The sequence below is a fragment of the Pleuronectes platessa genome, chromosome 1 (genome assembly GCF_947347685.1).
Source record: "Pleuronectes platessa chromosome 1, fPlePla1.1, whole genome shotgun sequence".
Classification (NCBI taxonomy): Eukaryota; Metazoa; Chordata; class Actinopteri; order Pleuronectiformes; family Pleuronectidae; genus Pleuronectes; species Pleuronectes platessa.
In genome coordinates this window covers 28,229,667-28,244,887 of record NC_070626.1, presented here as the reverse complement: position 1 = coordinate 28,244,887, position 15,221 = coordinate 28,229,667, and the positions used below count along the sequence as shown (strand labels likewise).

Here is a 15,221-nt window from a genome sequence, read left to right as displayed (position 1 = left end):
AACCCCCTGACAAGAGCCTATTCCATTGAAACACTCCTGCTCATGGACCAGACCAGAACCATTCATGACGGACTGAATCCTTCACGTCACATTTAGTTTTTTTGGGACGAACTGCAACTACATGTTTCTTCAGACGTTCATGGTCCCCAGAGGAAATGTAGTAACTCTGATCTTAGTGTCATTTCTCTATTCAGCAGCTCTGCTTGTTAAACTTTTTTAAATTGTTAATTCAAAACCCTGCAATTTCAAACAAAAGCATGTGTTAGTCTGCGTCCTCTGAGCCCTGTGTGTTTTAAGTAGTAGTTAGTAAAAGATAGAAGTCATAATACGTGTTGACACAAACCCATCTACCACATGACTGCATCCATTTCCTCCCGGCAGCAGAGGAGGCCGAGCGACACACTCGTCTATAAACTTGATAAAACGTCGATGTAAGTATCGGTCGCAGCCGTCATCAGAGAGGAGAGAGCAGCCGCCTCCGGGGAGCTGCCCGACAAACACAAGCTGCTATTAAAGGACACCAGTGACCTGAATGGACTGAAATCTGTCAGCAGATACCCAGCATGCAGTGCATCGAACTGAGACTGAAGAGCATGTGTGTGTGTGTGTGTGTGTGTGTGTGTGTGTGTGTGTGTGTGTGTGTGTGTGTGTGTGTGTGTGTGTGTGTGTGTGTGTGTGTGTGTGTGTGTGTGTGTGTGCGTGAGACAAAGTCTGAAACAAAATCAATGTGAGAATGTGAAAAGGTCTCAGGTCTGTCAGGATGTTGACAGAGAAGAAGAAGTTACTGAGCCGTCACAACTTTCTCTCCCTGGTTACAGATGGATCATGAGGACGGACGGGAACACGGCTTCCACTCAGTGGAGCCAACGCGTCTCGATCGCCCCCTGCTGGCTGGTTGTGGTAGCACTCATGAACCCGATTTTTTTTTGTCATTTCAGGCAGTTCTTATCATACTGGCATATGTTCAAGTTTTAAAAAAAATTGTTTTTTAGTAATTTGATGCTCTAACAGCTGAGCCTGACTCTCGATTGGTCAGGCCTGTGTATTGTTGGTTGTCTTGTGGTGTCTGTTTCAAGATGGCAGCGTTTGTATAAAGGATATTTTGGCTTCTTTCCTGAGATGGAGAAATATCGTCCATGTTTATTTATAGTTCTGTGGCTGTCAGACATTTTCTAATTAGGACTCAATATGAAGAACAACTGAGGGCGAAGGGAACGTCTTGATTCTTTTGTAGGAATCTGTTCTTAAATGATATATCAAATAAATACAAATTTAATTAGATTGAAAACATGCAAGTTTAAGTTAATTTATAATTTCCTTTTATCTTGCATAAATGTGCAATATCAATAAATTTGACATGACCTGATACGACGTAAAAAGTTAATTACAAAACAATCTTAAATTTTACATAAACGTTTGAACAGCAGCTGTTGAGATATTTCAGTTTTCGGTGAAAAGTGAAAAACACAGAAATGATCTTCAACTGCTGCTTTTCTCTGTATTAAATCACTTTTTATTGAATATCTCTCCAAGGTCCTGATATAGAGACATCACTTCAGGCTGTGAAAAGTTATGAGAGACATTTTACAGTATACATAAAGAAATAATGAATCCAAAATAACAGACAGACTATTCACTAAAAAATTAAATAATCATTACAGGCCCCACAATTATGTATTATATATATTTATATAAAGTTTTTGCCTGTGCTAGGATCAACATGGGATTTTGCTGCGTTGTTTTGGATTTGAGATATCAGAGATCAATGATTTCCAAGTTTCTCAGCTCTGGTTCAGGTTTCCACTCCTCGTCTGCTTTTTATCTGCCGATGCTGACAGAAAATAAAAAGATCCCTAATGAACTGCTTCATTTCAAACCTTCTCAGATTCCTTCACGTCACATCTGTCCTCTGCTGCCTTCACACCTCTGGCTGCTTCTATTGAAATAAGACATGTTGGTGCCGTGATGAAGTTCAGGCAGCGTCTCACACGGTCTCTGAAGGACACCGTCCATCTCCTGCTGCCAGCGTCCTCCTCACTCATCACTTCATCTGTTCTGAACTTTCCTCTAAGCCTGTACACAAGTTAAAAATCTGTCTCCTCTCCTCTCCTCTCCTCTCCTCTCCTCTCCTCTCCTCTCCTCTTATTCCTTCAGTCTGAAGAAGATCATATATTGTTATAATGCAATTTCCTTGTGACGTGAATAAATGACGATAAATGATTAGTTCATCTTAATAAACTGTGACCATCCTGTCACTAACATCAATATTGTCTCCAATATTTTCTGACTATATTCTAGTTGACTTATTTTAGTTTTTAATCCACTTACATCAATTATTATTGACTGTGTGAGGAAGAGGGACCCTGGCAGAACCCAGGCAGAACCCTGGCAGAACCCAGAAAGTGAAATACACAATTTCTGGAGAATCCATTTATGAGAAAAACTATTTTGCAGATCTTAAAATACACACAGGTTGTCACAACAAGCCCTGTGGTGCCACTGGGTCTTTTACGAGGGATCTTTTAAAAAGCAATAAGAACTAATGTTTCATTGTTTGCAGCTGCATATGTTTTCTTCCCGTCTTCATTTAGAAAAAAACGACTCGTCCTCCTCCCTCGCACCAGAGACTCCAGAGTCCTATTTTACCTTTTCAGCAAACATGAAATACTAAAATAAATCAGAACACAGTGGTTTTCTCATCGGTAAGTTTCCAAGTCACAACACTTAACGTGGTAATTAACGACTGGTCGTGTTAATGAGTTACTTCTGTCTAGAGCAGAGGCCTCCGCTTCGTCCGTGTCTCTGTGCAAATTAAGACGTGACACTCACAACGTGCAGACTCAGAAGCTACAGCTGCTATTGGCTGAGAAACAAAGCTCCTCCGTCCTGTGTCGTAGGAGCAGTGACAGTCCCTGGTGGACCTAGAGGCGGAGAGCTGATTAATTCTCCTCATTTCTCTGCAAAGTCCATTAGTTTGTCCATTAGCTCTGCTCTGCTGGGATCTGGGATTCTAGTTTCACCAAATTATAAAGAGATAAAAAAACAAAGCAGAGGCAGGGACTGGTTTTTCTAAACTGGTCCGTGTTTCTTCCCACGGAGAGAATGTTTCATGTTTTCTACTGACTGCTCATAAGAACGTTTCCTGAATCCAAAAAGAACCGAATACCGTCCATTCTTTCTGATGAGCACTTTTCTATTTCACTGTGACACAATACAATGGCTGAGATTCACAGGTTATGAACAAGAACACAGAATGTACCATCCGGAGGCTTTAAGGGGCAGTAGTTTTAATTTCATTCATTTCATTGCTTATATACGATACAGCACATTTCAAAGATTAGGAAACAAAACTCCATCACTTGTATTTCAGTCCAGTGTGAAGACAGAGAGAGAGTGGAGGGAGGACATACAGCTGGGGACGTCCCCGAGGAAGGGGCCGCAGTCGGTGTCATCCGGGTTACATTTGGAGCAGTTGCAGTGTCTGGCCACCGGGTAGGTGACCGGCACCGGGCATCCATTAATGTGCTTCACCTCGTACGACCAGTCACCGTTACAGCTGCTCTGCTTCTCCTGACCCTGTTTGCTGACGTAGACCGGATCCTGTCGTAAACAACAACAACAAACACACACAAACAAACACAACGATTACAGAGGAAAACAAAAAGTGAAGGAATGACAAACCCTTCATATAGATGCTTCTCAGATTTCAAATTAATAACATCTTATGAGAAATGAACCTGACGTAGTGCAGGTTAGTACAGTAGAGGATCAGAGCACAGATTACATTACATGTCATTTAGCTGATGCTTTTGTCCAAAGCGACTTACATTTTTAGTACACTCAACATTTATGAGGGGCCACTTAGGGGTTCAGTATTGCCAAGGACACTTCGGCATGCAGATGGGGAAGAGTGGGGTTTGAACCGGCAACCTTCATGTTGGAGAACGCCCGCTCTACCCCCTTGGCCCCTCAAGCCAAATCAATACGACTTAAAAGATTAATTTTACGATAAGAGGGAATAAAATATCAAACTGAAAGAAAATTATTACCCATGATCCCCGGTTTTCTAAATCAGAAAAGCTGCTGCATCAAATCCATCAAACTCTGTATAAAATTTAAAAATAATTCATATTTAAAAATGTTCCTGGTTGATAATGGAAATAAACGCTGGTTTTGAATAACTTCCAAGTCTTTTTAACCGATCCACAGTTCAGCTTTAGTGACTTACTGGTCCTTACTGGGATGATTAGACCTGCAACTCTCAGTCACTTCCACATTTCTCACAGGAGATCGTTCCCACTCACCAAAGTATCACAGAGCAAGAACAGACATTCAGGGATGAGGAGTGAGAATGAAAGAGGAAACATTCTCCACATGCACAGTGCACACACGTCTCACTGTGAACAAGCTGAGAGGCCGAGCTGGAGTCGACCCTCACCTTGTTGTGGCACTGCCCTGCGCACACCGTGGTGTCGATGTACTCGGTGCTGCCACAGCTCTCCACGGGGATCCGGACGATGGTGGGCCGGCAGTCGAAGCTGCAGCCCCGCCCCGCCCCGCCCACCGCCGCCAGCACTGCTGCCATGAGGACCAGCTGCATCCTCTGCTGGGTGCAGACGTCTGCCACGAGAGGGGGGGGGGGGAGCAGGTCTGACGTCACATGTTTGAAAACCGTGTCAGAGGATCCGAGGGAGTTAAGGTGGATTTAATGCTTTTTTTCTAATAGATCAAATAAACTTAAGGGTCAATTAAATAACTTTTTTTCTGGACGTTTCAATCACATCTCAGATTTAAGGTGGTGGTACAAAATTTGTCAAACTCCTGACAAACATATTTGTTTACAAGGTCAAACGTGACCTGTGAATTAAACTCTGTGTATTTTTTACACTATGAAGAACACAAATGGGGAAAAAACCCTCAAAGAATCATGTCTCCTGTAAAGCAGATAATGAAATTAGGATAAAACAGGAGATAAGTGAGAAAATTGTAATATTCAGTGTAGTGAGTGTTGTTAAAACGTTCTTGAAGCTGCATCTTTAAAGAACAGTCTGTAGCAAACAAGCGATCAGGGAATAAAGATGAATAAATCATAAGAAGATAAGAATAATTTACATATTAAAAAAAACTTTTAAGAGTTAGACTCACCTGAGGTTTCATCCTCAGCGCCAACAAAATTATTACATTATCGTTATCAGAATATAAAACACCTTAAATATCCTCTACATACACGGAATAAATATTATGAATATTAGTAATGCAATCAATTTACGATAAACCTATAATAAATCATGTTTAGTACTTTGAACAGGAGACGTACCTGAAGAGTTCTGTTGTCACTCTGAATCTCCTTCTCTTACTCAGTAAACATCTGTACCAGCGCTCCTCCTGTGACTCTCCCCTCCGCTACTTAAATAGTGCTGCACATAAATCCATTTAATCTGTTTGGCCTTGGTCGGGGGCTAATTTTTCCTTCCCCGGTTGAGACTTAAAAAGGATGAATCCTGGTCTCTTTTCCTTCCACAGGTCAGGGATGGGCTCGTGGCTCAAGGCCTCTCCTCCTACACACGAGGAGACGCGAGTCGGTATCTTCAGAAAATCTTGTTTGGATTAAGCGAGTGAATGGTTCAGATGGATCACAGAAACATAAACACCCATCTGCCCCCGCAGCCAGATGGAAAACACTGACAGTAATTAATACGCCAGCCTCCTCTGTGTCGCTTTGTGTTATTTTTTCCAATGTGTCAAAGGCAATAACTTGTCTATGTTTATGCACTTTAGTGATAATGTATTATAAAATATACGTAGCTTACTGAAAAAAACCTTTTCATTGCTTTCCATAAAATAAAAAAATCAATTCATGGCCAACTTAATTACAAAGCTTTTTCCGACAATACACCAAAAATGTGACATTTTAAGTATCCTCACTATTTTATGTGTTTGTTGCATCTTTCCAAATAGTTCTGAGAAAAGTTTTTTGTTGTTGAAAAGTGAGAGCATCCAAGTGAAGCGGTACAATGTGTTGACTTCAACCCATTCATCTTCGGAGTCAGATTCAAGACCCTGTAATATTGAGAAACACACGGCCGGTGACGTGATACTGAAGTAAAACAAAAAAGTTTCCCAAAGTGGATTTTAAGTACTTTTCTGTTCACGAAAACTTATTCATCAACGTCTACAACTGCAGAGAAGCAGGAACAGATCTGTATGAATAATCAGACCCAGGAAAAAAAATTGTATTACTAAGGTGCCATTTATTTTTCACTGGGATCCAACGGTTGAGGGATTAATTTAATCTTCAGGTTACAGGCTGTGAAATCTACTTTCAATATCCAAAGTAAGTAAGTTAAGTAGAAGTCGTACTTTTTCTTGACTCAATATAGTTCCTCACAGCTGAAGATGCGTCTGAACCTAATGTCTGTTTCATTAAGTAACCAGAACAGCACTCAGGAGATCAACACCTCCATCAAGGCCTCTTGAATTCAATCAAGCTGCATTCACTTCCACTCACTCGTAGATATCAGTCCCATTAATACACCTGCTCTTTGTCAAAACCTCCCTCACCCACAATATCAGAGAAAGGGATAGAAGATTCTGGGACGTGCCTCTTCTGTCCAGATCTACCCCCAAAATTGTGTATGGTTTATTTCTCTGCTTATTTCTTATTCTTCAACCAAGTTTTGTGGAATTAATTCACAAGTTTTTTTGCGTAATCCACAGTTTTCCCCCCTTAAGGTATTTTTTGCTTCCTCTTGTTGAGGGTTAAGAACAGAGGAAGTCACACCTTGTTAAGCCCTGTGAGTTACATGGTGATTCGTGAATATGAGCTATACAAATAGAATTTGATTGATTTGATTAAATGAGAGGTAAAAAGTAACAATTCCACACAGAACTTATCATCTAAAGTGAAAGTATCTGCAAAGTGGGTTTCAAATATCAAAGTGAGTAACAAGTTGAGAACAAGTGACTCCAAACTGAGCTCTCAGTTCCTTTTCTATACTCCTGCTTGTCTCCCTCTCCTCAGTGTGTGTTGTGTTCAGTGAGCCCTGCACCAGGAGCTGGATGCTCTGCAGTGACAGTGGAACATGGAGGCAGCAGCCTCAGTTCATCCGGCGGCTCCTCTGTCTGCCCTTGAGGCCTCCAGGGACTCCAGGCTCCCCAGCGTCCTGCATGCTGAACCGCTGTACCTGCCTGACAAGGACTGTCTGCCAGGACTTCACCAGAGCGTCCCCCACGTCCTCTGAGGTGCTGCTTCCTTTAGGAGATCTCAGCTGAACTGCATCACTGTTGCTAACGCGGCTTGTCCTTAATGAACACCAGTCATAGCTGATTAATCTGGTATTCGGAGAAGGAGACGCCATTAGTCATTTCCTGAGTAGCTGGTAATTCGTCTATAAAATGAGTGCATCCGAAAAATTGATGTATTAAGTGAGCAGCTGAAAACATGAGGTCCGGGCCGGCACTGCATTGATATGCTAATCACATAAAGTGGAACCTGGGAAAGTGCAGGTAAGACTTTCAAGTACATGTCAATACAATGCTTCTAAAAATAGTAAATTTGTGCTGCAGCGAGCTAAAGGAGAACAATAGTCCGGAGCATTAAGATGAGATTCCCCCAGTGAGCGTCTCACTTCTCTCTGCCGCAGCCATAAGAGGACAAGGCCTGCACTGTCCTGTCACATTAAAGTCTACTGGGAATCAATTTGGAGATGATGGATGAGGTGATGGTTTCAGTGCCCAGAACGATTTTCTGCTTCGTAACTTTTAAAAATTCTGCTATAAATAAAAAAAAAAAACATCACCTTTGAGGGCGCAAGAGCTCAAATCAGTTTTTATATGAAGGCACATATAAAACAGCTCCGAGCTGACGCTGACATCAAGGATCAGAGTCGTGGGTCGTTGGGTTTTAAACTGAGGAACAGAAGCTTCTCTCTTTTTTATCAACAGGCCGTAAACTCAGTGATAACAGGACTAACAACATCCACAAACCCACTCAGTCACACGCCGCTCCCCTCCTCCTCCTCCTCGCCTCTCCTCCTCTGCAGCTCCATCTGCCACAGTGCGAGCTCGTGATCACGGTTATCGACAGAAACACAATCCTGGAAGACAATTGTGTCGCATGCAAAAGAAAAACCCACTGGCCGAGGCCTTGAACACACTGCATCACGTCCCTCCTCCCTCCACAGACGCCTCCACAGCGCTGCCAAGGACAAGACTTTTGTTTGGTGACTGTTGCTGCATGTGGGTGTGTGTGTGTGTGTGTGTGTGTGCAGAAGTAGGTGGTAGGTGTGTGTTTGTGTGTATCGACTGCTCAGAGATTCTCCACTGCCTCCTGTTCTCTCTGCTCACTCAACTGTTTTTAAATCCCACAGAGATCATTGATCCAAATTGACCTAAAACAAGCCTCCACACACCTGTGACACCTTCACTGGTCACTGACAGAATCTGAACATTTCTTCTGAATAATTTAACAAGTAAAGCTTTATTTTTTGTCCTCGTATTTATAAGTATGTAAGTATATAAGATATTTCAAACGCAGCAAAATGCAGGTGTTAGCAGATATACTGTATTATAGAGTGTTTACCAGTGACTCATCCTGTCAGCCAGAAGTGGACGTAAAACAAAGTTGTAATAATAATGCAATTCCTTATAGGTGAAGTTATTATATCTGTGTCTTTACCAAAGCACATCACACTAAAATCTATTAGATATTTGATTTTACTTGGTTTAAATGATAAAAAAAAGTATGTTAACCAACTTATTTCCTGGATATTAAATGTTTATCTTCCTATAAATTGACCTCACAGAGCTGGATGTGTTCAATGTGTGTGTGTGTGCGTGTGTGTGTTTGTGTGAGTGAGTGAGTAGGATGCAGGATGAAGTTGTAAACAGATGCAGCTCTGTTGCAGATCTGGAATCAGCTCCAAGTGCACGTGAACCTGTGTATAATAAGGCCTCTTCTATCCCCACTCCATCACCTCAAATTATATCTGACCTCACACCTCCCCCTGGTGCTGACTGAGGAGCACACTCGATGAAGTGCAAGCAGTGTGTGTGTGTGTGTGTGTGTGTGTGTGCGTGTGTGTGTGTGTGTGTGTGTGTGTGTGTGTGATGGGTGGAAAATTGCCTCCATGTTGTGCAGGGCATGAACAGCTCCTCTAATATCTTATAGGTAAGTATCTGAAACACAGAGAGAGAGAGAGAGAGAGAGAGAGAGAGAGAGAGAGAGAGAGAGAGAGAGAGAGAGAGAGAGAGAGACAGAGAGAGAGAGAGAGAGAACGAGCTCTGTAAAGAACAGCTGAGTGATTCTTGCACCATCAGCAGCACCAATTATTTCACAAGGTAAAACCATCTGCCTTAAATTTCCAGATTTCCTCTTATGGAAACCAAGCAGGACATATTTCAGAGATTCTGCACAAGCAACCAAAAATATCTGGTAATGGAACTAGGGGTTTTAAAAAAAACACCTCAGGGAATGATTAGGATTCCTTAGAGAGAATCGTATCTTTTCTGGAATAACACGCTGTTCTTGTCCTAATTAGAGTTTTTGAGTGGAATGGATGGACTGAATCAAATGGACAGGACTTCAGGGGCTGCACTGATTACTGCATATCCCACTTCCCGGCCTGCAGTGTGTACCTGCAGACAGAAAAATACTGTTCTCGGCACAATCAAATTAAATCTGGGAGGTTCCAACGATGTAAATTAGACCTTTACTGTCCCATAGTGCACAAGAGAGGGGATCTAAATAAATCTGTGGTGGCAATCGAGTGCTTGATCGATAACAGTGACTCGACAGTTAGCTCAGTTAGAGATGTCTCCTGTTCTTTAAAGTCAGCACCCGTTCTCACTATGTGAACTACTGACAAACACCCCCCGCCCTAACGTCTGTGGTTAGACTGTTAAAAAGATGGAGCTAAAAGTCACATTTCAGAATAATGATCTACTATGTAGCCTCATCATTTTGAGTTAGAAGTCCTTTTCTTCATGTTAAGACTGTGACGTCAATCTAATTGACCTAATAATTCCAGAATTCTCTTGTGTGTCTGTCTGTGTGTATGTGACTCACATATTTCGAGGAGCGTTCATCTGGGCGGCTTCACACTGTGGCGTGTGTGTTGTTAAGGGCCGAAGGAAGTGCAAAGTGGTTATGAAGTCCTTGTTCCGACTTTCAGTGTGTTCATCTGCTTGGAAGTTGGAATGTGGGGGGAGAAAACATGGACACTGTGAACACAATAAGTTGTAGTTGTGTGTTTAGGGAAGTTAAATAAAACGCACCTCGACACCTCTGTCAAATATTTGCAGATTAGACAAATGGCAAAGAAAGAGGAAGTTGTGTTAGGTGCTAAGTTTGCAAGAGCCAAAAATTTCAGCCATGACTTTTTAACCCCTAATTGCCTGAATTAGTTTCTAATTATATAAAAAAAATATTATTGGTGTTTTTGGCCTGTAATACAGATGCTAAATTAAGTGGAGATTGTTAATTTCAATATAGCATATACAATAGATATAAATTAAGGTATGAGGCAAATTAGCGACATTAGGCATAATGGGGCACACACTTAATGACATTTTTTTGTTATGTAGATTATTATATTGCTGCTGCTTTTGCTTTAAATTGAATAACAACAGATGTTTTCTGTACAATCATTGCTGTTCCATCATAAAAGTATTTCAAATACAGCTTAATACCTCAAAATAACTTTGCTGCACAGTCCCTAGGGGCTAGTATGTATTTTTGCACTCCGACCACTAGATGGCGGGAGAGAGCTTCCAATACCTTCCTTGGTATGTGTAGTATTTGCACCATCAGGCACAATCGTCACCTCGGCGGGATTAAGACCTGAATGGGGTTTGAGGCAAATTTGCTACATTCGTCTACAAGGGGTTAAGTTGTTGCTCTCAGACCTGAGAAGCCGTATATGTCAAATTTAAGATGATTTTTCCTGATTACGCTGATACCATGTGAACGCTCCACTGAACCTCACCCTGCTTTCTGTGCAGCAGTGGCGACGTGAACTTCAGGGTTCCGCAGAATTTACTTTCTGTGTGGACGTGTTTACCGTTTCAGAAGAGAAGGCGGCAGCCAGCATCACCACAGAATGAGCAAACAGCCCATTCCCAACAAAACCGGGCACTGCACTGGTTTTATTTTGAATCGTAGACGTCAGCACGGACCTTTAGATGATTTATTTCACGGGCCACTAATCATCAAATTTGTTTGTTTACAGAACGATGCTCAAAAAAACTGTCCTTTCCTCAGGTATCATTATTCTCACAAACTGTGGAGAATACCTGTGTATGAATAAGACTTAATGTGGCCACATTAATAAAAAATCACCAACATATTCATTAAACTTAGTTTTCAATACTCATCACTCAAAAGAGGTCATGCATTCTTAATAGCTTGTTTCAATAGTAATTCATTCTTGGACTAATTAGCACCTGAACACATCGTCAACACAGTGATTTGTCAGTCTGCGTGTCGCGGCCCAGTCTCCACACTCGTGACTGTGACTGTGAGAGAAACCAGGTCGTCTCAGGTCACGTGAAAGATGAAGAACACAGGGAGGAAGGAGGTGACCTTTAATTATACACTGTGTGAATGTGCCGCTGTGGTTTTGAATTGTATCACTCTAATTAGAGAGTGAGGTGTGAGCTCATTACACTTCAGTCCTATTGGGGACAGACTCAGTCACTACGTTTACAGGGACGGCAAATCATTGACCCAATTCTACAAGGTCCTATAAGGAGAAGGCTGCTTGCTGATAGGATATGCCTTTCATATTCCTATTTACAAGTTCATAGTCTGATTATGACTCACTGGCTTGTTTACACTGGAACCCAGGACATGTGTCTTCAGGTGGTTGGTAGCGGTCACCTGTCGATGTCGCTTCATGAAGGGGAAAACTCCAATAAGACGTTATAATGTGATTTAAACGTCAACACAACCTGGCCACAGCAGGGCCCCGAAGCCGAGCGCTGCTACACTTCACGGCTCGTTGTTATTATCAACTGTAGATTTATTATACAACTTTTTTTATTAGGAACAAAGTTTGGCTGAGATCTGTATATGTCAAATTTAAGATGATTTTTCCTGATTACGCTGATACCATGTGAACGCTCCACTGAACCTCACCCTGCTTTCTGTGCAGCAGTGGCGACGTGAACTTCAGGGTTCCGCAGAATTTACTTTCTGTGTGGACGTGTTTACCGTTTCAGAAGAGAAGGCGGCAGCCAGCATCACCACAGAATGAGCAAACAGCCCATTCCCAACAAAACCGGGCACTGCACTGGTTTTATTTTGAATCGTAGACGTCAGCACGGACCTTTAGATGATTTATTTCACGGGCCACTAATCATCAAATTTGTTTGTTTACAGAACGATGCTCAAAAAAACTGTCCTTTCCTCAGGTATCATTATTCTCACAAACTGTGGAGAATACCTGTGTATGAATAAGACTTAATGTGGCCACATTAATAAAAAATCACCAACATATTCATTAAACTTAGTTTTCAATACTCATCACTCAAAAGAGGTCATGCATTCTTAATAGCTTGTTTCAATAGTAATTCATTCTTGGACTAATTAGCACCTGAACACATCGTCAACACAGTGATTTGTCAGTCTGCGTGTCGCGGCCCAGTCTCCACACTCGTGACTGTGACTGTGAGAGAAACCAGGTCGTCTCAGGTCACGTGAAAGATGAAGAACACAGGGAGGAAGGAGGTGACCTTTAATTATACACTGTGTGAATGTGCCGCTGTGGTTTTGAATTGTATCACTCTAATTAGAGAGTGAGGTGTGAGCTCATTACACTTCAGTCCTATTGGGGACAGACTCAGTCACTACGTTTACAGGGACGGCAAATCATTGACCCAATTCTACAAGGTCCTATAAGGAGAAGGCTGCTTGCTGATAGGATATGCCTTTCATATTCCTATTTACAAGTTCATAGTCTGATTATGACTCACTGGCTTGTTTACACTGGAACCCAGGACATGTGTCTTCAGGTGGTTGGTAGCGGTCACCTGTCGATGTCGCTTCATGAAGGGGAAAACTCCAATAAGACGTTATAATGTGATTTAAACGTCAACACAACCTGGCCACAGCAGGGCCCCGAAGCCGAGCGCTGCTACACTTCACGGCTCGTTGTTATTATCAACTGTAGATTTATTATACAACTTTTTTTATTAGGAACAAAGTTTGGCTGAGATCTGCAAACCTGCACACCTCGGAAACTTCCTTGAAATATAACACAACAGAGAGAAACACGTAGCTGCTCGTCACACAACTCTGCTTCCTGGATATGAAGTTCACTGTTGCGTTAACAGTATGTAGAGGATGAGAGGAAAACAAAAATCTTTTTGCTGTTGTGCGTTGCCTGTACTTCCTGGTTGAACCTAAGTCAAACCTCAGAGCTCCTGGTTATAGCGTGACGCCCTTATTAAGTTGATTTGCATTATATTTCTTTATTGGAAGTTCATTTAATCCTTTCTTACTGAAAGGTAATCAGTAAGTACAGTAGTCAGTCACTGTTTCAATCTTCACTCATTCATCTATGTTGCAATAATGCGACATAGCCTTTCTTGGCTTCTATTCCACAGAAACATTAATCTGAATATAAATTTTACATAAGTAACTAAAGAGTTGGTATCAATTATTCATTTGCGTTTTGTTCCAAATATATTTCACCTCCTATTGCTGCGTTTACAAATATTAATGACATAAACAGACCTTTGATTCAGTGGCTGTTAAACTCGACATTAACAGATCTGTAAATCAGCTCAGGAGAGAGAGCTGATCTGAGGTGCGTTGAAACACGAGTTCGACCTCGAAGGGAGCAACAGAGGTGAAGTTGTATTTCCTCTCGGTTTAAAAGCGTTAATGTTCCTCGACAACATCACTTATTTATGTTTTCATGCCTCGGGCAAAAAGAACATTTATAAAAAAAAAGTCCTTCACTCTTAAAACCAGCTGGAATTTTCCAGGGTTGGTGTTTGTACATCACAGACATTTAATTGGCTGCACATGTGGATTTGATTTGTGTATGTGGTTTAATACTGTTTCCTCTATGACAAGACACTGAAGTTGTGTCATATTGTAATGAAACAGATATAGATATATCTGCAGCATTGGCACAAATTCTGTGCTTTTTTCCTCTCTGTTTATTTATTGACTGAACTTTTCTTGGATGCACTTAAAGGATAATGAAGAAATACATGAATTCACTTCTGAAATAAGTGCTTTATATACTTAATCAAATATCAAAGTATAAAACAACAAAACCAAATTGAGTTTAGATGCTTAGTCACGGGGCAGATTGCAAATATATTAGGATTTCTAAAGGTTTGTGAAGCAGAGAGTTTGTCAGTTAATTGATTAGCCTGGAAAATAAATTCAAGGTGACAGCTTCAGAGTCTAAAACCTATAAAGATAATCTGCTAACTGTGAAATAAAACTGAGAAAATAGACACTGGGAGAGAGGAAACAGCATTTTTAGTTGAAATAAATATCTTACCTATTATTTGATCATCTAAATATGTACCATTAATTGTGATTTGATAGGCCTGGTGCAGTGTTTCACTGCAGAGTATAATTGGGGGAAAGAATATGTTGGAATCTGTGATACTGATCTCCACTGCTGTAAATTCACATGCTGTCTGTGAAAGTTCAGGTGAAATATTGTTTTGGATTTCTTGTCCTGTGGTGCAAACTGGGTGAGGACAAAATACCGAAACGTTTCCCAGACTGATTCCTAAGAGTAAGATCATTTTTAAGAAACCCCAGCAGTGCCCTGTCGTTGTGGGTCGAGGGGGGGGGGGGGGGGGGGTATTTTGAACTCCAACTTCCCGAGGATAATGACGTTATACGCTGGTCACGTTACATCACAGGGGCGAGGTAATGCACCTCCTTTTTTGGTGGGAGTGTGTGTGTGTGTGTGTGTGGGGGGGGGGGGGGGGGGGGGGGGGGGGGGGGTCGAGGACACCGGTTGCCACCCGGCAGTGGTGGTGAAGGGCAGAGGAGGCTCGGGTGTGAGAGACTGCAGCACGGCGCGCAGTGACCGGCTGCAACCACTGGGGGAGGACCGAGCTCCGCCTGCGTGCGCTGCGGCGCGGGAGCGACTTTCTCACCGAGGCTCTCCATCACCATCACACGATGGGAGGGATACGGGAGTGTAGGTAGGGCTCCGGCGGCAGACAGACAGATGTGTGACGCTCAG

General features: G+C 42.0%; 1 protein-coding gene across 1 annotated transcript; it reads right to left on the bottom strand.

The window, feature by feature from the left end:
- Positions 1–3,281: 3,281 nt before the first annotated feature.
- fshb (follicle stimulating hormone subunit beta) lies at positions 3,282–10,242 on the bottom strand. Its single transcript, XM_053421108.1, has 4 exons — positions 10,067–10,242; positions 5,318–5,558; positions 4,439–4,620; positions 3,282–3,600 (listed from the first exon to the last, which is right to left on the bottom strand). The coding sequence occupies exons 3-4, from the start codon at positions 4,598–4,600 to the stop codon at positions 3,367–3,369; spliced, it is 396 nt and encodes a 131-aa protein (XP_053277083.1). The 5' UTR covers positions 4,601–4,620; positions 5,318–5,558; positions 10,067–10,242; the 3' UTR covers positions 3,282–3,366.
- Between the last annotated feature and the right edge of the window lie 4,979 nt (positions 10,243–15,221).